The 21809-nt window shown below is 42.4% G+C and overlaps 1 protein-coding gene across 1 annotated transcript in view; it reads left to right on the plus strand.

Moving 5' to 3' along the window:
• The window catches only part of AXDND1 (axonemal dynein light chain domain containing 1), a 58635-nt gene that overhangs the window by 13873 nt on the left and 22953 nt on the right, over nucleotides 1–21809 (plus strand). The window contains exons 4-17 of the mRNA XM_043552655.1: nucleotides 1519–1619; nucleotides 2312–2420; nucleotides 3299–3381; nucleotides 4428–4484; nucleotides 4608–4716; nucleotides 5530–5651; nucleotides 6057–6197; nucleotides 7794–7898; nucleotides 8986–9106; nucleotides 13075–13176; nucleotides 13743–13909; nucleotides 15785–15860; nucleotides 16146–16380; nucleotides 18307–18520. Coding sequence (XP_043408590.1) covers nucleotides 1519–1619; nucleotides 2312–2420; nucleotides 3299–3381; nucleotides 4428–4484; nucleotides 4608–4716; nucleotides 5530–5651; nucleotides 6057–6197; nucleotides 7794–7898; nucleotides 8986–9106; nucleotides 13075–13176; nucleotides 13743–13909; nucleotides 15785–15860; nucleotides 16146–16380; nucleotides 18307–18520 — 1742 coding nt within the window. The remainder of the gene's footprint in view (nucleotides 1–1518; nucleotides 1620–2311; nucleotides 2421–3298; nucleotides 3382–4427; nucleotides 4485–4607; nucleotides 4717–5529; nucleotides 5652–6056; nucleotides 6198–7793; nucleotides 7899–8985; nucleotides 9107–13074; nucleotides 13177–13742; nucleotides 13910–15784; nucleotides 15861–16145; nucleotides 16381–18306; nucleotides 18521–21809) is intronic.

The raw sequence follows: 21809 nt of genomic DNA on the forward strand, positions 1-21809 counted from the left end.
TTTGTTGGGTGTAAACCAATTAAGATGGTGGGATATAATTGGTTACATAATCATGTTACAATATGTTAAAAGAAAAGGAGTACTTGTGGCACCTTAGAGACTAACCAATTTATTTGAGCATGAGCTTTCGTGAGCTACAGCTCACTTCATCGGATGTAGCTCACGAAAGCTCATGCTCAAATAAATTGGTTAGTCTCTAAGGTGCCACAAGTACTCCTTTTCTTTTTGCGAATACAGACTAACACGGCTGTTATTCTGAAACCTTACAATATGTTAGGATTTGTTAGTTAAATTTCAGTAAAATGATTGGTTAAGATATAGCTAAGCAGAACTCAAGTTTTACTATATAGTCTGCAGTCAGCCAGGAAGTAAGGGCGGGGAACAGGGGTGCGGGAATTGGAATCATGTTTTGCTAAGGGGGGGGGGAATGGAAACAGGGACACAAGTAAGGCTCTGTGGCATCAGAGCTGGGAAGGGGGACACTGAGGAAGGAAATTGGAATCATTGCTTGCTGGAAGTTCACCCCAATAAACATTGAATTGTTTGCACCTTCGGACTTCAGGTATTGTTGCTCTCTGTTCATGCAAGAAGGACCAGGGAAGTGAGCGGGTGAAGGAATAAGCCCTCTAACAGTGCAGGGGAAGCAGATGGGGCTGCACTCAACAGCTGGGGTCAGCAGGGGGCTCTGCCCAACTGGGGGGCCAGGTTGCAGCCTTCCACTCCCTGTGGGCCTGTTGCTGCAGCGCTCAGGTGGTGTTGGCTGCTGGGACCAGACTTTCTGCCTGTCTGGCTGCCCCACCGTGCAACTGTAGCAGTCACAAACCAGAGGTTACCCTCCTCTGTGCAGGCGCCCTGTGCCTGAATACTGAATTTTTCAGAGAAATTCAGTAAAAAGCAAAAATGGAGGGCCCTATATGTGATCTGTGTAAAATTGTTAGTGACCATTTTGCTGTTTGCCTTCTATTGTGTAAATATTCCTAGTAATATCTCCCTGCTTCTCTTTCTCTCTCTCTGAATGTCAATGGTATTGTTCTCTTCAGCCATCTGAGCATAGGCGACTCAGTTCTGCAGCAAAAAGAACGAGGAGTACTTGTGGCACCTTAGAGACTAACAAATTTATTTGAGCATAAGCTTTTGTGGGCTAAAGCCCACTTCATCAGATGCATGCAGTGGAAAATACTGTAGGAAGATATATATCTATATCTATCGATAGATATATATGCCATGGCAACACCCATTTTTTCATGTTCTCTGTATATATATATATCTTCCTACTGTATTTTCCACTGCATGCATCTGATGAAGTGGGCTTTAGCCCATGAAAGCTTATGCTCAAATAAATGTGTTAGTCTCTAAGGTGCCACAAGTACTCCTCATTCTTTTTGCTGATATAGACTAACACGGCTACCACTCTGAAACCTGTCAATTCTTTAGGTAACCCCTGGAATGATGGGTAGTCTTTGTTTCTCATGAACTTAGGGTTTTCACTGAGAAGTGATATTTGTGCTTACTCTTCAGGGGAGTATGCGTGCCCCAGATGGGCTCTGGCAGCATCCCATTCGCAGGAACAAGTTCAAATACCTCATAGACCATCCAATCTGTCTGATGGGAGCTGGAAGGTAAGTGAACGGGGATAAGAGAGATGGTGAAAGTGAAGAAAGATGAGGGCTTGAAACATCCCTACTCTTTATGTCTAATGGCTGTGATAACAAACACTCAAGTATTGGCTGGGAAATAAACAAGTGGAAATGCTGCCTAACAATCTGGAGAGATTTTTCAGGCCATGGTGTTTTCCTTTGAGGTCATGTGGTTTCTTTTGGGAATTACTCTTTTCCAAAGGAGTCAAGTCTCACACATTTATATAATCCAGGATTGCTGTGAGGAAGCCCTGCCTGTCTTTAATAGATTTGGAAGAGGATGTAGCTCTCCTATAGCCTTTTGGCAGCTCCTTGTAATTTAACATTGCATTAGTCATGCCAGGGAAGTGATAATGTTCCAATCATATGCTGTCCTTACCAGAAATAAGACACACACATATTTTGGCACATCAGTGGAAACAAGTCTGAAAAGCAACCCCTGACCAGTGTTATTGCAGACAGTAGTTCCTGGCAGATTCACCTTCAGTGAAATGATTAAGGTGGCTAAAATATCAGTGTGTCACCCTTTATTAGCCAAGTGTGACAAGATTCCAGGTATAGCCTTCATTAGGATGCACAGAATAATCCCCCCTTAGACTGTGACTAGCATTAGGAGAGAAGTGGAGTGCCTGGTGATGAGCTCAATGAACAAGCGCTTTCCTCTATTTCCTCAGGGATGTTTCATTTCTATATGACATAGCTGGAAAAGAAGATGAAAGAAAGATGTCTCCAGCAAGCCCTTTAGCTGAACCACATCGTGATGGTTCATCCATGACTAGTGCTGTGAGTGCTAAAGTTTGATAAATCTTTCTCATTTCATTTGAGCCCTTGAACACAGTGATCAAGAGTTTTCTTCACCAGTCTGAAACCCTGCTGATTCTTCTTTACCTTTCCCAGTATTAATGTATGTTTAAGAGCAAGATATTCATAATAGTAGTCACTGAGGGAATGGTGGAAAGTGTAATTCAGTTACTCCCTTTCAGCCTGTCTCGGCTGGAGTGCCTGCAGAGAACGGTGCAAGAGCACTGGTTTTGTGGGATTTCAGTTCAAACTCTATCAGATCTAGCTGTTTCCAGCCATAATTATTTTAAGCAATAATATAGCCGCACTAACTGTTCTTGCAAGCATCACTGTACAGAATGCTGTGCTTCCATTTTGAACCCTTCCATTTTGGTGTGGCTATAAAGATTTTAAATTTGAATGAGCTCTCGGTGTAGATTTAGGGAGGATTTTAAATTGCACACAGCATTGCTCTAACTCTGTGAGAGTTTGACTGATGTCGATCTGTGTTAGATTTAGGCCTGGTTTCTCACCCAGCACAGTCTTTTAATCTGTTACCCTTTGTTCTAATAACTCACTGCTTTTTTTTTTTGGCTATACAATTTCTTCAGCAGCAGAAAACCTCCTATCTCACAGTCGGAATTCAGACACACGTTTATTTTGTCATAAATTTACATTTATTTTAGATTTGTGAAGTGCACCAATCATCCAGATTCTAAATACATACATGGAGAAATGGGAAAGCAGTACGAAAAGCTTCTGCACAAGGCTTGCTCTCTAAGCAACCCCAACAGATATCCCTTCTGGGGTATAGTGGGGGTTTGTGTGCAGCTTTTACCAATGCGTTTTATGCTCTGATGTCTCCGTTCTGTCCTTCACAGACAAGTGTAGCAGATAGCCTGGTCCCTGAAGAATTTCACATTGTGAAGAACAAAGGAGTCCTGGGCTTGGAATATTACGATGAGTGAGTGCTTGTATGGTTTACAGAAAATTCTCCTCAAAGTTTAATGGCCTGCCTTGCACTATAGAGTGGGGCAAGGTAACAAGGCCAAGAACACTGGCCAAATATATGAAACCTAATCAAGGGGTGAAGAGTGTATAAAGTCTGATTTAGCAGTTGTGTTAAGAGCATATCTAGAAAAAGGGCTGCAGAAGAGATGTCAGGCAACACCTGTCCCCGCAGAGCTGTCTGAGCAATGCTCTTACATCCATTGCTGTGTGATGGCTAAAGAGGGCCAAACCTCTCTCTCTTTTTTTTTTTTTTCATTCCTCTGACTACCTCTCAAGAGCTGGGCTGTCAAATGTATTTCTGGTTGGGTGTGAATGTGGCAGTAGAAATCTGATGAGACCACAGAATTACAGAAATATAGGGCTGGAAGGGTCCTCAGGAGGTCATCTAGTCCAGTCATTAGAGGGCAATGCTGAGAGACTCCTTAAAGTCATGGTTGGCTGTTGTATGAGTTTAATTGGAGTGTGTCTTTTTACACTCTACCTACTATTTAGAATTGCATTCTGCAATAAAGCTAGACAGGTTCCCTCAACCCACATAGTGGATCTTCAGGGCCCTAGTTGTAATCCTGAAGCTACCCCTTCAGGTTTTCCACCTTTTAGTCCTCCTGACTGTGAGGCTTGAATTGAGTTCACTAAACCTTGACCAAAGAAGTCTAGAGAGAGTTCTTTTAAACCCTCAACACCATGCCTTAAATTTGTTGGAGTCTCATATTCTCTTCCTTTGAGATTAGGAATTAAATCCCAGACTTCTGAGTGGCAGTATATATAATGTTAATATAAGTAATATTAATAATAATATTAGTATTGTGTGTTATATTTTTTTATTTATTGGTATTATAGTAGCACCTAGGAGCCCTGGACATGCACCAGAAGTCCATTGTGCTATGTGCTATACAAACACAGAACAAAAGGGCAGTCCCTTCCTCAAAGAGCTTACATTCTATACAGCTAAGCCAGAATACTGTCTGATGCAGGTTTTAAAATTTGTTTGTTTTACAGTAAATACACAACACTACTTGAAGATAGTGAAAATAGACTGCGGCTATTCCCATCTATGTGAGTACTGCCCTGCACTACGTTTCTATTAGAAGAAGTGACAGTATGGATTTAATTTCTATGTAATACCTTGTAACATTTTATTTAAATGAATGGCACTTCCTTTCTACCCTGGTCTTTTAGGAAACCATCTGGGAGATTAGAGGTCATCCAGCTGATGAAGGTGATGGACACCATGCTGGAGAAGGCTGGAGTAGATGATGAGCAAATCGGGATAACAGGACCTTCACAGGTAATGTCTTGTCAAAATCCTGCGAAATAACATCTCATCTACACTAGAGTTTATCCCCTGCAATATTTAAGGGGTCTCCCAGTTGTTTAATTCTAATGCTATACGCTACTGTGGGTCTTCCTTCTCATCCTGGTACTACTAATAGAGACTGTTCCTTGTTGAGGATTTGGTCTGTTCCTCTTGGATTTGGTCTGATTTATGAAGACTGACAGGTTGGCACCAGGGCATTGGGTGTTGGACTTTCCTGGTGCAACTGTTGCCAATAGGTGAAATGTTTTTAATGGCTAGTGTGAAAGAATTAAAGCAGCAGATTCCCGATCTCCTGATTGTGACTACAAAAGGAGACCCAACAGCTACTGATCCAAATTGACTGAGAGGTGTTAAATGCTGGGCCTTCAGAAACCCGTCCAGGCTTGAAACTGGATGTCAGAGAATCTTCCTATCTTAGGGCTATCTTCAGGTATTCCATGCACAAAAATTGGGCAGATTTGGACATACAGAGTGAGATATTAAAAAGCACTCAGTATCTGCCTAACTGTTCCCATTGGAGTTAACAGAAGGCTCCCATCAACTTTGATGGGAGCGGAGTTAGGCCAATACTGAGCACTTTTGAAAACCATATCATTGAACTCATGCACAATGACTCTTTCTCCAGTACACTCTACCATTTTCTTCTGAAAAAGAAATCTATCACAAGGGTTTTGTTTTTTAAAGCCAAACTTTGTCCAGGATTTCTTTACCCCAAGGTCATCACTGCCAAAGGGTAAATTCCTTGACAAAGCCTGCAAAGATCCTGGTTTTGTTTTTTGCCAGCTGCACAATGTATTGGAGGTGCTGAAGACAGAGCAGAACATTTACAACATAGTGTTCCATGAGTTGATTCGACAGGTCAGTGTGGATTGTGCAGAGAGAGGAGAACTGCTTTCTAAGCTTAGGTGAGAATTCACAGAGTTCCCTTTCAGATTATGGCTGTGTTCTGACTAGCTTGGTATTTCATAAAACCATGTTGCCTCCAGGAATGTGAAGAATAATTAACTGTCACTCTCCTCAGCACCACTGCCCTGTTCTCTGTAATTTCTAGAGGGAGAAGCTGTGAGTAGAATAGCTGAGAGCTCCTTTGTGATCAAAGTTCTTATACCATTCTCTCAGAGATCCTGTATTGGCACAACTGAATAATCCTAGAATGTTAAAATCCTGGCTTCAAATGCTCAGAAGATTATATTATAGAATTTTCCATACTCAGTGGAAAGAGGATCCTCTTTAGATACTGGATTAGCAGATGTGGATTCTCAGAAAGGTAAGACAGTTTTCCCAGTTTACTGTGTCTCTTTCTATTACAGGCAGAGGTATGTGAATCTGCTTGATCGGATCCCCCAACAGATGAGAAACCTTTACAAAGAAATGATGGCGCAACGAGTAATGGACAGGCACATTACAGAAGAGTTATACAATTTCAAGGAATCTGTTAGACGGCTGACCAGGTCTGAATCATGATTGATCTTCCTAAATCTACCTTCTGTGTAGTAGATTTGTTGAGTGTTCTGCTCTTCCATGGTTTCTGCTTCCATGTTTTATGCTGTGGGTCAGAACAATATTGACCTTCTCACAGCCATCTTACCTCTTATGCAAAGCTTCTCCTCCACATTCTTAATACCAGTCCTGTAGAACTGTAGCATAGAATGGCAGCACAGTCTCTTCCCTTTCTTCAAATCAGGGTGGATAACAATCTGATTATTTAAAAAAAATTAAAAACTCACATTTGTTTTAAATTTAAATTGAACTTTCTTTAAATTGAATTAAAAAATAAACCTATTTAAAAATAAATTTGAAATAATGATAGACTCCGTTAAGACCTAAGTGAATTATAATCTATTGAAATCATTTAAATTAAATATAAAACATATTATTAAATAGTGAATATTTGCTGCCAAGCTTTAAAGAAAGTCAAACCATTGAACTGATGGCAGTCAGTTGCTAGGCATCTAGAACCAAAGTATGAAGTGTGAAATCAGCTTTTGACAGCAATAGCCTCTTCTGCTTGTGCAGAGAGAATATTTTCTTCATTTCAGTTTATTCAGGTTCAATGACTAGTTCATTCAAAGTTAAAAAAACACTTGGGAGTTGGAAAATCAGGAAAGCTTGTTTTCCTCTTCTAAGCTATGAATAAAAACTAGGTGTGAGAGGATGAGATTTACTAGTTCTAAAATGTTCAAGGACCTGGTGACCACAAACAGTCAGTTCAATTAATTAAATACAAATAATACCTTCTTTGTTTAACACATTGGTAAACTTTAAATGCAAAACTTATTTTGATAAACTTTTTGATTTTTTTTGGCATATTCAATATGTTTAAAATAGTTTTAATTAATAAATAAAATGCTGTTTTGGTGCATTTTTAATTGAATTTGAATTTCCATCCAAACAGAGCTTGACACAAATCAAAAGTAAATAATTAATCATCATCTAGTAAATACGAAATGCATCATTCACCATTTTCTAACTTAAAAAATGGAAAGTTAAGAATCAGAATAAATTTACGGTAAGCTATATTATTGCTTAAATAAATATGTATAGGTATGGTGTATCTTCCTTGTTTGCAAAAAAAAAAAAAAAAAAAGCACCAAACTTAGTGTAAGGACTATATTTAGTTGCAAATCAATATGTTTTATGTTTCCAATCAATGAGAATCAACCTTTCTTTAGGAAAATAAATAAAAAGTACTAATGCAAAACATGATTAAAACTGATTATTTAAATCAAAGTTTTCTGCTTGCTAATTTCATTCATGATTAAAATCAGTGATTTAAATAGCTTTGATTTATATCCATCCATCCTGCCTGAAATGTTATGCAAGGCTGTCTGCAGAGGGAGAGCTTTAAGCAAAACATATGGACAAGAAGACCACAGAGTTTTGTTTGCACTGGAAGACATAAGTATCCCTTAAGATGAGATGATTGGCTGTTTGAGAAAGAGAAGCACACAAGACAGCTAAGGGCATTCTAGATTGAGATTGGTAGGTTGACTCTGAATTGTTCTGATTGCAGCAGGCTGTGAAATGACTGTTCTATGCTATTCCAGTGAGCTATGCGAGGTCCGAGAACATGACTTCAGGGTGACGAGAGAAGCAGAACGGGCCCATGAGGAGCTGGCTGATGCAGTGCGGGATGCTGAGCTGAATGCAAAGTGAGTTGCTTCAGCCCAGGGAACGCTGGAGTGCAGGCGACATTTCTGAAGCAATATGATGTCTTTGAATTGAAGGCAAAGCACATACTTCTGCTATTGTCTCACAGGTGACATGGCAGTGTTTACCCTTTGTGAGAAGGGATGCGGCACACTGATTTCTCTCTCTTTAGGGCATTGTAGGGGGGGGTGGCATATTGATTTCTCTGTGTGTGAGAAACTGGTTATTTCTATACAGTATACTCCACAGAAATTTCTCTAATAGTACCAAATTTCTCAAAGGGATAAGTTGTTTTAATATTTCAAGTTTTAACCATTAAAAGTCCTTTGTATTTGTTGCCTGTGCATTTTCATATTTTAATGATTTTGACTAAGTACTGCCCCCTCCTCATCCTCCCAGTTCTGAGTTCCTGGTCTCTTGTCAGTCTACAAAAAACATCCGGACCACATCAGGTCTCAATGTCTGAGGGGCCAACTGATGCAGAGTTTGTCAGACTCCTGCATTGAGTTCTGAAACACCTGACCCAGGGAAGGTTGCATTATGAATAGAACAGTCAGCCTAAACCCAGCACAGACTTGTCTCCAGACTTGTTGGGAACTCACAATGAGAATATCAGTAAAAGGGCTTATTTGGGGTTCAGGGAAAGGAGCTGTGGATTGGCAGGCCTATGGAGTGTGGTAATTGAGGAAAGAGATCTGGCTGAAGCAGGTATCTGAGAAATGTTTGGGAGCTGTGAGAAAAATAAAGAACTAGGTTAGGAGGAAGGGGATGTAGATTCCAGTAGCGTATCTCTAGCATCTTCTGTGCACTGTAGTTGTAGCCATTTCAGTCCCAGGATATTAGAGAAACAAGGAGGGTGAGGTAATATCTTTTATTGGACCAACTTCTGTTGGTGAGATAGACCAGCTTTGGAGCCACACAGAGCCTTCAGGTCTGGGAAAGGTACTCCGATTAAAATGTAATAAATTAAGTAAACTTATGCTAAACAATCTGTTCCACCTTGCATTTAGCTTGTCTCTCTCACCAAGAGACATTGGTCCAATAAAAGATATTACCTCACCCACACCTTGTCTCTCTGTCTTCTCTCAGTCTTGTGGAAGAATATCGTGAGTTGTATGAGTTACAAAGAGCAAGGCTTGAGACCCAGCTGCTCCAGTTAACCCAAGAGAGAGAAATCTGGAGCTCAGCTACATATGACCTGGCAACGAAGGTAGGTACAGACAGCATCTTGGCGAACACTGCCTTACTGCATGATACAAACCATTGTAGCCAAAACTCCTGCTCCAGGATTTCCAAAGCAGGTTTGTTTAACTGAAATCTTCTGCTCCCAGATCTGCCAAGACTGCTTTTCTCAGGGGACTACTGCTTTTTGGCCCTTTTAACTGTGGAAACTGACAGATATATATTGCTTTTTCTGGTGCTGATCTTCAGGCTCAGTGCAAGAGGATTTCATATGAAATCAGAGAGGTTTGTGTATTTTCAGAAATAGTGTCACTAAAATGCTTCCTTGACTTTTCTCAGAGTTTAGATTATCCAATCCAGATTCCCTAGACTATGTAATTCCAAGACTATATTTTACTTTTTTCACTGTGTCCACATTTGTGATCTCTTATTTTATCCCACTCAAGTTTAACATTTGCTGTGAGAACTACTTGGAGCTGCCTGGGAGTTTTTCAGGTTGTTCCTTAGGATGAGGCAGCAATAGTTCTGCAGAAACAGAATGCGATGATTTTGGGGGGCTCTCTGAGTTTCCCATGGACAGCATTACTAGTCCTTCAAAGCACATCTGTTCAGAGTTATTGGAAATGGCTTGATATTTTTACATTTCCTTTTGATATTTTTTCCTTTAAGAGATTAATGGCCAGATTCTTCCACTCTTACTCATCCTGAGTAGTACTGTAGCAGAGTGACGACTCACAGCACAGCACCTCCTGCTGGTCCTTTGGGAATTAGCTCTTTTCCAGCCTTGGAGCGCCCTCTGCTGGCTGGTCTCACCTGCCTTGGGCCCCTGTGTCCCTCCCGGACACCGGTGCCCCTTACCTCAGGGTTCTGCCCCCAGCAGTCTCCACACTCTGGTTCTCCCCTCCCAGTGGAACCTCCTCTCCCTATGACCATCTTGCCTCAGTGGCTACTGCCAGTCATCATCTAGCCCCCTCTCACTGGGGCAAACTGCAGTCTGTAGTGGCCACTCATCATCAGCAAGGGGGTTGGACCAGCTGCCTCTGCCTACCCCCAGGCTATACCTCTTTAGCCCCAGTACCTGCCTTGGGCCTTTAACAAGGCCTGCAGCCTGGGGAGTTGCCAGGCTGGAGCTCCCCAGCTCCTTTTGCCTGTCCCCAGCCCTGCTCTGCTTCAGGTACCCTTTTCTTCCAGGCAGCTAGATCCTTCTCCCTCTGAAGCTGGAGAGAGACTGTGACCCAGTTCCTCCCTTTGGCCTTCTTCTACTCCCAGCCCAGCCCTAATTGGCTGCCTCAATCCTGCTCCTGATTGGCTCCCCGGGGCAGCCCTTTCCCAGGGCTGTTCTTAACCCTTTCCACACCGGAGTGGGGTGACTACCCCGCTACAAGTACCTTACTTCATCTTTTGAGGACTGCTTTTACCAAGAAAAATACAATATTGGAAATATGGTATGGACATTTTTATTGATATGTGTTACCTATCATAAATGCCACATGTGGTTTCTGTTACAGTTTAACTTTAAAAGGCACATTATCCTGATGGTTTGTGCCCGAATTTGAGTAAGTTAATGCAAATTTACACTCTGTTGTTATTTGACGAAGGTTATTGCCTTCCAGAGAGCTCCACTAAGCTTCAAACCATGGGCTTTAGTGTTCTACTGCCACTTTGTATACAGGAGCCATCTGTTGGGATGTAATCGAGCATGGGCTTACCATTGTTACTTATAAAATACTCAGATACCTTGCATATCCTGTGGAATAAATGTCATACCAATAAAATAAAACCCAGCAGGATCTTATTAAAGGGGATAAGACAAAGTGTCACATTTATTGTGAATAGTAGGCAGTCAATTATAGCTTTAACATTTCATTCAGTTTCACATTCATTCACACACACACACACACACACACACGTTCTGCAGATTTGTTATAGTTACCAGTCTAGAGGTTGCCCATGCCAAGTTACTGGCCAGGTAACTTGGGCATGAGGGTGGAGCCGAGTCTTTGTCAGATGTGCATCTGATGCTCCTGGAGGGTGATAGCAGAACCAGACTCAGAGTTCTCAGTTTCTAGAGTCCATTTTTATAGGAATTTATTCCTATGCCAGCCTGTGGGAATTGCTTCATCATGCTGTTGCTGAATCAATCAGTAGATGGCACATTCCTGATGGCTCCGTGCTGCCAGATGTTATCTTGTTCTTTGGTTCTCCCATCCTTGAGGCTGTTGGGTGGATTCCAGTCTGCCCTCCGGGGGTCATCTGGTTGTCTCCACTCTGCGCATTCTTCAGCTGATTGATACTGAACTCCTAGGCTGGCACCTCCTTGATCATTTATTATCTGCACCAAGCATCCATCAACATACATCCTCTATCTCTATTTTAATCACAATTGTTAACAAAGTGAGATAAATACAACAAAAGGGTGAGGAGTCTCTGTGTGCTGTTGTTACAAAGTATCGCTTTGAGTCTCTCCTGTCTTAGGATGTAATAACACAATTAGCAGCTTGCAAGTTTCACACAGAGAGGGAGAGAAACAGTAACAAGAAAAAAAAACAAAAACCAAGAGACCTCTTAATGAGCAATGCCCTGGAATTTAAATTATGGGGAATCAAACTTACTTGTGATTTTAATACAGAACTTCTTTAATATGTTCCAACATAATAGCCGAAAGTTGCTGAGCAGTCCTTTAAATCTCCATCCCTACTAGCTTGGAGATGTTGGGCTTTGGCCATCCTCCATCACATAGTGAGTCATTCTAATGAGGTTCCTGCTGGCGTTTAAGCTCAAGCAAGGTAGCGTGGTAAGGAAGTTCTCTCTTCCTCAAGGAGTGTACTTGGATTGTCAGGTTGCAGATCAAAACGATGACAGTAGGTGGCTTTATCACACACTTTGATTCTGCTGTTGTCTCATGCTGTTCATTTATTTGCTATGGTGGCCACTGACACTGAGGTAGCCATTTTTTATGGAGTTCTGTTCTACAAACTATATACTCTGTGAGGCCTATGACAGCAACGTCTATTCAGATCTTTCACTCCTGATAGCAGGGCTGTCGTGTGTCTGGTGATGAGGGGAGACAGTTGTCCATGGCCTGGGTTTGTAGTGGAAGGTGGGCCTCTCAGTGGGTCTGCACAGCAGGACGTGTGTGATGCGCAGCAGTGCTGGTAAGAGACTGGTCTGTGTTTCCTGGCCCTTTCCCATGCCATGAGTCAGGGTTAAAATAGTTGATGCCCATCTTGTATGCTGTGGGTCAGTACTCACCGACCACTTTGACAGGGACAGTCTGCCAGTGTTTGGGTACAGCACCTAGCAATAATATGTACAGCAGGAGGAGTTCACACTAGTGCCACCTGCTCCAGTGGGGAGTCAGCCAGGAACAGGTGTTGGGGAGACACGAGTGCTCACTGTGACAGCTGAAGGGTAGCCCTGGGCCATCCTGAGCCACCTGATAAGTGGGACAGGGCAAAAAGAGGCAACAGTGGAGCAGGGGGCTAAAACAGTGAGGGGCAGAGACAAGGTAGTGAAAGAATTGGAGAGAGCCAAGGGAAAGGGACTGAGAACAACAGCACAAGTAGATGAGGGGTGTTTGAAAGAAGAATGAGATGGGGCAGATATACGACGGGAGCAGCAAATGGGGGAGTAACCCCAAGCGTGGAGCAGAGACAAGGAAAAGCAAAGGCAGTAAAACACTGATGGGAAACAGACTCAAGGTGAGAGTCCTGCGGTGCGGGAGGGAGGGCTGGAAGAGATAGCTGCCTGTCTGGGGGTGTGGGGTCACTGTACGGGACAGGTCACAGGAAGGCAGAAGGCTACCTGTCCTGGCCCTGTAAATCCTGCGACAGCTCTGCCCATAGACTCTTATAGCTTAGGGAGTGCTAGTGTGAAGTCAGCTTTTCAGGGTACATTTCTTACACAGTGGAGCTTGGGCCAGTTATCTCCCGGGTTGTTCTCTAACCTCCTCACCACTCCCAAAAAAGCCCGTATAAGTAACTGTGTTCCTTGCAGGTGATTGGAAGAAACCAGCTCATGTTGTCTCGCAAGCTCTATGTTAGTGAAAAGGCATGGACCAAAGTCATCAAACACTTCATAGTGCTTCTGGCATCACAGGTAGAGCTCTGTTTTTGATATATGACTGTGGTGTGGAGAAGGCTATGTTTGGAGAGCTTGTGTCTGTGCAGGGTCCATCTGTCTCAGTTCAGAATTTCATCTTCCCAGTTATTATTTGAACTTTAAAGTTTTGGCTCAGGTTTGAATGAATGGTATGGTTTGAATAGGTTCTCTATCTCCTCCTCTATGTTCCTCTCCCTGCTGTTCCTTTTTTCTCCCCTTCCCTCGCTCTGTCCTCAACTCTCATCTTCTCTTTGTGGCTTTTCCTAATTTGCTCCTTCTGCTCATCCTCAGAGGACCAAGTGAAATCAATGCTAGTGTAATTGTGTCCTCAACAGTGCTGGCCTGGCACATTTGCCTTCTGATGTTTCAGCACAAATACAAGACTCAGGGGCTGTTCTAATGCTGTGAGTGAAATGTCCAGCTCCCAGGGTCATTGTGTATGCTGTGGAACTGCAGAACATTTTCAGGCTAGCAGTCTGTGAAGTGGGTCATTGTTCTGATCCCAGTGAAATGGAAGGTCCCTTGCCTTATGGTTCTCCCATTCTTTCTTGTGATGCACACAGGACACAGCCGACCTTTCCAATTTGCAGGAGATAACTGAGCAGTTCAGGGAGCTGTTGGACCGCATTGGGGTTGAAGTGGAACATGCTGAAAACTCCAGCAGGGAGAAGCTGCGAATTGTTCAGAATGGCCTCACCAAGTGGATGCAGTACTTCCAGGACAATGTTTTGTGAGTGTCCAGGAGTGATTGTTTAATTTAGGCAGTGGTACACTAGCTATCTCCACCACCTTTATGTGACAGAAAATTGCAGTGCACCAACCCTGGCAGCCCATACTCAGGCAAAACCACCATTAGCTGGAGGATTTGGCTCACTGGGTGCAAGCTGCATACACCTTACCATTGTTTTGCTAGCTTTGACATCTGTTTATTCTGAAAGCCTTGTCCATAGTTGAAATCTGTCAGCTCCAATATGGTGATGTAGATGTCTGTTCATACCTTCTGCAATGATTCTGTCTTACACCCCCACTGAACAACAGAAAACAAAAGATTTCATAGTAAACTATGAGATCTGTTTGTCTGTTCCCATGAGGATTTTGAAGCAAATGGAGAGAAATCACCTAAGATGGAATATGACTAAAATACAGGAATTCAAGATAACTTCCAGCACCTCAGAGGCCTTGTAGTTTGTAAGCTTTTTGGACCATCTATTTGTGCTGTGTCTTTTCAATGCAGAGCACAATGAAGTCCTGGTTCATGACTGGGGCTCCTGGGGCTTCCACAATACATGTAACGAATAATAATAATGACAAGGATAAAGGTTGATTCTCTCCAAACAAAGGGAAAAAGTAAATCCTATCTAATGGAAGGACTAGATTATATCCTAAATACGAACACACACTAAAACAATACTTCTTCAGTGGCAATGTGAGGACAATACAGCCTTCCTTAAGGGGGAAAGTAGAGAGAATACAATATAAAATACAGTAACAACTAAACACTTTTAATACAATGTCTTCAGATAATAACTGTGGCTTGTTTTTTAAACAGATCCTAGGTATTGAATCCTGAAATCAATTTCTGTCTATGAATCCCAGATTGTAGAAAACTTTCTACCACAGTAAACCTTAGATGTTCTTTGAAGTGTTTACAACTAAACATTGACTTAATATAGCTTTGAAACTTTACTATGCAAAAGAAAAATGCTGCTTTCCCTTTTTTTAGTAGTTTGTGTTTAACACAGTACTGTACTGTATTTGCTTTTTTTGGGGTCTCTGCTGCTGCTTGATTGCGAACTTCTGCTTCCAAAAGAGGTCTGTGGTTGACTAGTCAGTTTGTAACTCTGGTGTTCATAACTCTGAGGTTCTACTGTATTTATCCAAAAGCCTCCCACACCTCAGGTGGAAAACCTGACCTCACTGAAGGCACTGGGAGTTTTGCCATTGATTTCAAACGGACTGAGGATTCCACCCTCTAACTTTATAACCAGAGTTTTCTTTCTGACTGGTCTGAGAGTGCTCTTGTTTGTTGTTTAAGTTTGGTAATTTTTATGCTTAAATGCAAATAAGTGAAATACCAAAATTTATTTTAATAGGACACTTAAAGTTACAAAATGAGACACTAAAAGTCAGAAGATGCAAAATGTAAGGTTCTCATAGTAACATTAACTTACTTATCATCCTCATTCTACTTACTTGTTGAACTACACATTTAAAAAGTAAAATAGGAATAAAAATATTGTATTAAGAATTTTTTTCCAGGATGATTGCAGTATTAGTGAAGGATAGCATTTTGTCAGTTTCATTCACAGCCTTACTGAGGACTAAGCATCCAGTGCCTGTTTGCCTTCCATTCCTTCTGTGCTTGAAGCAATCTTTTTTCCTACAAGGGACTCCAAACACTTTTGTGATTCTAGGGGAGGGCGTGTAAGTCAGTGGTGGGGAAGAAGCCCTAAAGACCCTTCCCTTAGCAAAAAGGCCTCTGTTTCAAGTACAGGATATAGCACATAGCAGGATGTGCACACATTATAAGTTTACTTTTGCTCATTCAGGAGTAATGTTTCTCTTGTAGCTCATCTCTTCTCAATTTCTCTCCTTGTACCTCTAGCGGGAAAGCAAGCTTCTCTAATATGAAGGGAGAGGTTTTGGAGGAAATCCTACAGGACTTCAAGAACTTGGAAAATGTAAGTGTAGGCGGGACCACCCCGCTACAGTAAGACTTTTTGACAAGCATATTCCCCTAGCCTACAAACTAAGCTGCTAACAAATAATTAATATTTAGCTCTACAAATGCTAAGAAAGATAAAAATAAAGCAAGGCTCCAAGTTTATTGTATAGTTGCTTAGTTTGCAACATCTTTTTCATCTTGGGCCAAAAGGGTTTCCATTACCTTTCTGTTGCACATCTGGGGGTGACCCAAGCAGCTGAAAGCTTTTTCTGGGATGACATCTTCATTACTTTCTTTTCAGATGTTGAATGAGGACCTGGAGCAATATGGAGGGGAAGTTCTACTAATGAAGAAGGAGACCCTCAAGACTGCTGCCAACCTGCAGAAACGCTGGACAGAGCTGGGACAAACAGTGCTTAGTCGTCACAAGGACATTAATGGGGTGTTGCCTCCAGAGCTTAAGGCCATGGAAGAAATAAATGAACGTACAAATGAGCTCTGCCAGCAGTACAGCATAAGAATAAATGGGGAGAATGGTAAGAAATTACCTATCTTGTCATTCATTCTTTCCTTCAGTGTGTCAGTGAACGAGTGACTAAAAGAGAACCATTTGATATAATTTATTTGGACTTTAAAAAGCCTTTGACAAAGTCCCTCACAAAAGGCTACTAAAGAAAGTAAGGTCTTGTTTGTACAGGATGTTACTGTGTGGGAAGCCAGAGTGTGACTCTACATTACATTAGCTTGCCATGCACTAAGTCACGAAGCTGACCCTGGTACAGTGCTTTGCAAGTTCTGCAGTGTGCTTTGACATACTGCTGTTTGAAATGGGAGTACATCAAAGTGCACTGCAAAACTTCTAGGGCATGGTAGTAGTGTTCGTATGGGATATTACTGTGTGGCAAGTTAGTGCGCTGTAAATTCACACCCTGGCTTGCGCACACAAATGTCTGGTGTAGACAAACTCTTAGTAGTCATAGAAACTGGTAAGAGACATAGGGGGAAAAAGTGGGGCTAAATGGATCAGTTTTCAGTATGGCAAAAGGTTAACAATGGGTTGCCACAGGATTCTGTACTAACTCCAGTGTTGTGTAAGATATTTATTAATGGTCTGAAGAAAGGGATGAGCAGTGTGCTGGCAAAATCAGCAGATGACGCAAAATAATTTAAATCAGTGAAATCTAATGTAATGAGGGGATTGGGCAGCACCATGGCAGAGGAAATCCCGTGTTGACAAATGTAAAGGTAATGCACATTGGAAAGAGTCATTTTGAGAACTATTGCTGGGTTCTAAACTAATGTAACCACTCGGGAAAGAGACCAGAGGCATCAATGTGAACAGCTGAATAAAACTGGTGTTCAGTGTGCAGCAGTGGTAGAAACAGACAAAATGTTAAGCAGTTATAAGGAACAGGCTAGTGATATTGAAAACATAATGCTGTAACATAGAGAAGTAGCATTCAATCACCTGAATACTATACTAAGCTCTGATCACCCTGGCCCCAAAACTATGTATCAGAATAGAATGGGGGTCAGTACTGGGTGACAAAGAGTAGAGGCCTGGAGAGACTTCTGTGTGAGGAGAGATTGATATGACCAGACCATTTAGTTTAGATAAGAGGGGACCTTATAGAAATATATAGAATAAAGGTAAGTCTGGTGCCCCACTTACCCCTTCTCCTAATAAAAAACAAGGGGACAATCAGTGAATCTGAAAGTCAACAAATTTGAAAAAGGGAATCCTTTTTTCCCCATAATGCACAATCTGTGGAACTCTTTGCCACAAGACATCACCGAAGCCAGCACCTTTAGTAGGATTCAAAGAGAGCTTAAACACTTTATGTGGATAATGAGAATGTGTATAGTTACATGCATCTCAGCAGACAGAGAATATACATTTGCATGTGCAAAATAGGTAAATGAGCAGGTAATCCCACCTTTGCACAGGCAGTTTCCCATTTTACACACACATTTATATTTTGCACATACACATGCACATTTACCAGGCAGAAGTTGGGTGCTTGTGTTGAAAGTTTTGCCCTTTTATGTATGAGGCATTCTTGGCACATAAATAAATAAAACCGTACTGTGAAAGGCTCTATGCATAGGAACAACAGATCCTTTTTGGTCTGTCTTGATCCAGTGCTTTTGAATGAATACAAGGCTGCTGATTATTGTGATGTTGGCCATTGCTGAGAGCTAGGAATCTGAAATTGATTGAGCTATGTAGGAGATTTATGGTCTGAACCATAGGTCCTTGAAATAAACAGAAAGACACCCATTGACTTAGTGGGTTTTGAATTAGGTCCTTATTAAACAATTAATCTTTAATTCAAGCCTGCTAAGTTCATGCATAGTGTAGTCATTCCTCTTATCATAGAATTTTGAACTACTGGATTCTGAAACTCACTTTTCACTGACTGAAGGAATACAGATAAAGTTTCCTCTTTTCCCCCCCCCAGGAGTAACCAGGATTTTGACAGGTTTAGTGAGCAGTATGGAAGATTGGACATTCAAGATGCTAACCAACAAGCGAGGATCTGGCATGCATGAATCTGATTGGCTGAAATTGTTTCGAGTGATTCCTGATTGGCTGACCCAGGTGGCTGCACTGATGACAATTATAGGTTCCAGCCAGTCTCATGAGGATCGGAGGAATGGAAAGCCTCATGTCTCGTAAGATAGGTCTTTGCCAGTGTTGTTCATTCCTCTCTTGGGCTGTCCTGACACAATTTTCTCTTTTCACATGCATGGATAAATGTTCTTGTGTGGTGGACACTGTCTGGAACAGGAGGTTGGTAATGGGCTGCAGAGCCTTTCACCTCTAGGCCACCAGCTGAAATTTGGTTCAGGTGGGCGGTGATTAAAAGTCATTCCCATCTGATGGCTGTTTGGTAATACCTACAAAATGAGTTGTGTACAGTTCCTAGTACACGTGTCCCCATCGCAGCTGACACTTCCTTGGCAATCTTGGAGTTAGAAACCAAGGACCAAATGGACCTCAAAGCCTGACCTCTTCTCTCCCCCCGGAAGTGGTCCCTCCAGGTGAGGGATGAAGCACATTGATGGGGCAGTGTGAAGAGTCTTGCTGCTCGTGCTTTACTTGTTAGATGGTAAAAGAGGAATTTAGGCTTCAGATTGGTCAGTTTGACACCAGTGATAATTCTAGCATGTGATGAAACTTCAATTTGTATGAAGTTCATATACCAATCATGCTTTTTCTCTAGTATTTGTATTAATTCAAACAGAACACTAAAACATTGTGCATAGCAAATAATGGCACTTTCTGATTTCTGTACCTTCTGGGCACTCTGCAAAACCCATCTTTTCTCTCTCTTCTCAGGCTGATGAGAAGGAGTTGGCTGAGGGCTGGTTATATTTATGAAGAGTCCTTTTGTGTATGTTAACTGATAGAGATATGTTATTATTGTAACCCTTCTGCCCATCAGAGTTGGCAGCAACAAGGGCCGGGTTCAATATCTAGGGGATCCATTCCAATAACACAATGCAAACCGGCTCGAGCCCCCACCCAGTGACCTGGGACAAATATATACCACCCCCCTGGGCGCCTCCAAGAGGCAATACTTCCCCTCTCGCAAGCACGTAGTCTGAGTGTAGCAAAAAGCCTTTTAATAACAGAGAGAAACAATGTGGCATTATGTTGGGGAAACACCACCAACAGGATTCATAACACAACCCATGAGCAAAAAAAAAAACCACCCCAAGCAAATTGGGGCATGCCCCTTTCCCTCGGGTTCTTGAGTCCCAGCACCCAAACGTCTCTTGAGTCCAGCAATCCACAAATCACCCAAAGTCCAAAAAGTCCAGCCCCAGAGTTCCAAAGTTCATCTGCATAGTGTTACTCCCCCAGTCTGGCTAAAATGTGCCTGTGTGTGGGGGAAAGGGGCACCTTACGTGTCCTGAAGCTGACTGCCCCACAGGGCTCTGCTCTGCTACGCTGTCTCACGACCGGCTCCGCTCCACCACGACCGGCTCCGCTCTGCACAGCTCGCCGTCTCACGAACAGCTCTGCTCAACTCGCCATCTCACAAACACACCGCTGTCTTACGGACGGCTCCGCTCCACCACGACCGGCTCCACTCCGCACAGCTCGCCGTCTCACGAACAGCTCTGCTCAGCTCGCTGTCTCACGAACGGCTCCGCTCTGCACAGCTTGCCGTCTCACGAACAGCTCTGCTCAGCTCGCCGTCTCACGAACACACCGCTGTCTCACGGATGGCTCCGCTCCACCACGACCGGCTCTGCTCGGCACAGCTCGCTGTCTCACAAACAGCTCTGCTCAGCTCGCTGTCCCACGAACGGCTCCGCTCTGCACAGCTCACCGTCTCACGAACAGTACCACTGCACTCTAGATCTTCCGGCTCCCCACTACTTGACACAGTGCTCAGTGATTTCAGCTCTTAGTAGTGGGGGCCTTAGTGCTGGTGCACCATAAGGCCAAAGTGAATGCAGCACAGTACCTGTAGCAAGACTCTTAATAGACCCAAAATTAGCTCTGACATTCCACAGTGGAGAGAGACAGAGGTGCAATTGGTGCTTCAGGCCCTCACAAAGGGACCCACACCACCAGGTACTAATACCTGTCTCAAGTCTCTCTCCATTCACACAGTATTGGAACCCATGACCCTTGCCTAGCGAGTGCTACTTAGTTGATGGTGAGTCCCTCCATCATAGCAAAAGGCCAAGTACAGTTCCAAGCACAGTTCCCCTAATCAGGGTAATAACAATTTATTCTTCCTGCCCCAATAACAGAGACACTGGGGATCCCACAGCAGCCGAAGTGACCATTTGGGCAGCTATGGCCTCAGTCTAGGCGGGGTGGGTGTGCCTATGCAAATGAGATCGGACCCTGAAGTTTTTTTTCCACAACTTGCCACACCTCACCACCAGATGTCAGGGTGGAGCTCATCCTGACACTGCTTACATCATTTTATCAGTTTGAAGAAAATAAATAAAATATTTGAACAATTTACAGTTGGATTTATGAGGTGAAGTTCATCTATGGTGTAATTCTATTGACTTTGAAAAAGTTACATAAGGAATGAATTAACTGCAGAATATGTATACATTATATAACAGGCTATTTACAACTGAGAAATTCACCAACAGCTACGGCATTTACAAAAATCCCCAAATCTTTAATTCAGTATGTAGCAGACTAACCATAGACAATTTAACCCCTCCTCCCACCAAATATATCCAATCCTCCCTCACCCTTCAAACCCTATGTGCATAGGCTGAATACAATGCTAGTTCACAGCTATTCACAACTTGATGGTCATGGCTATACACATTGTTCACTCACTCACCATCAAGTGAGTGGCCATTAAATCTGTCTTCAAAGGGAACAATGGGTTTCTGTTTGGGTTTTTTATCCAAGCTATATCAGCAGTACTCAAGGCTTATCTTCTCTGTTTTTGCTAGAATCAGAGGGGTAGTCCTGTTAGTCTGTATCCACAAAAACAACGAGGAGTCTGGTGGCACCTTAAAGATTAACAGATCTATTTGAGCATAAGCTTTTGTCGGTAAAATACCCACTTCTTCAAACATGCATCTGAAGAAGTGGGTTTTTTACCCATGAAAGCTTATGCCCAAATAAATCTATTAGTTTTTAAGGTGCCACCAGACTCCTTGTTTTTGCTAGAGTTTTTCAGGGAGGACCACAAAAGTAGACTGGGAGCTTTCTCTGTCTTTAACTGGTAGAGAGGCAATGACAAATCTTTCATGACAACTGTTTGTCAGCCATTTGAATTAAATACATTTTAAACATAAATAAAACCAGAGTTTGAATCTGAAAACCAGTTGCTCAAAATACTCTCTTGTCATAATGCTGTTATTTGTCAGTAATCCATAAAGCCTCTCAGGAAGTACAAGCTGGACTGAATTTCTAATGTAAAAATCCAATAGGAACCTCTCTCCTATTTTTAAAACACATTTTAGCCTT

Source organism: Chelonia mydas, chromosome 8, assembly GCF_015237465.2.
Source record: "Chelonia mydas isolate rCheMyd1 chromosome 8, rCheMyd1.pri.v2, whole genome shotgun sequence".
NCBI classification, from domain to species: Eukaryota; Metazoa; Chordata; order Testudines; family Cheloniidae; genus Chelonia; species Chelonia mydas.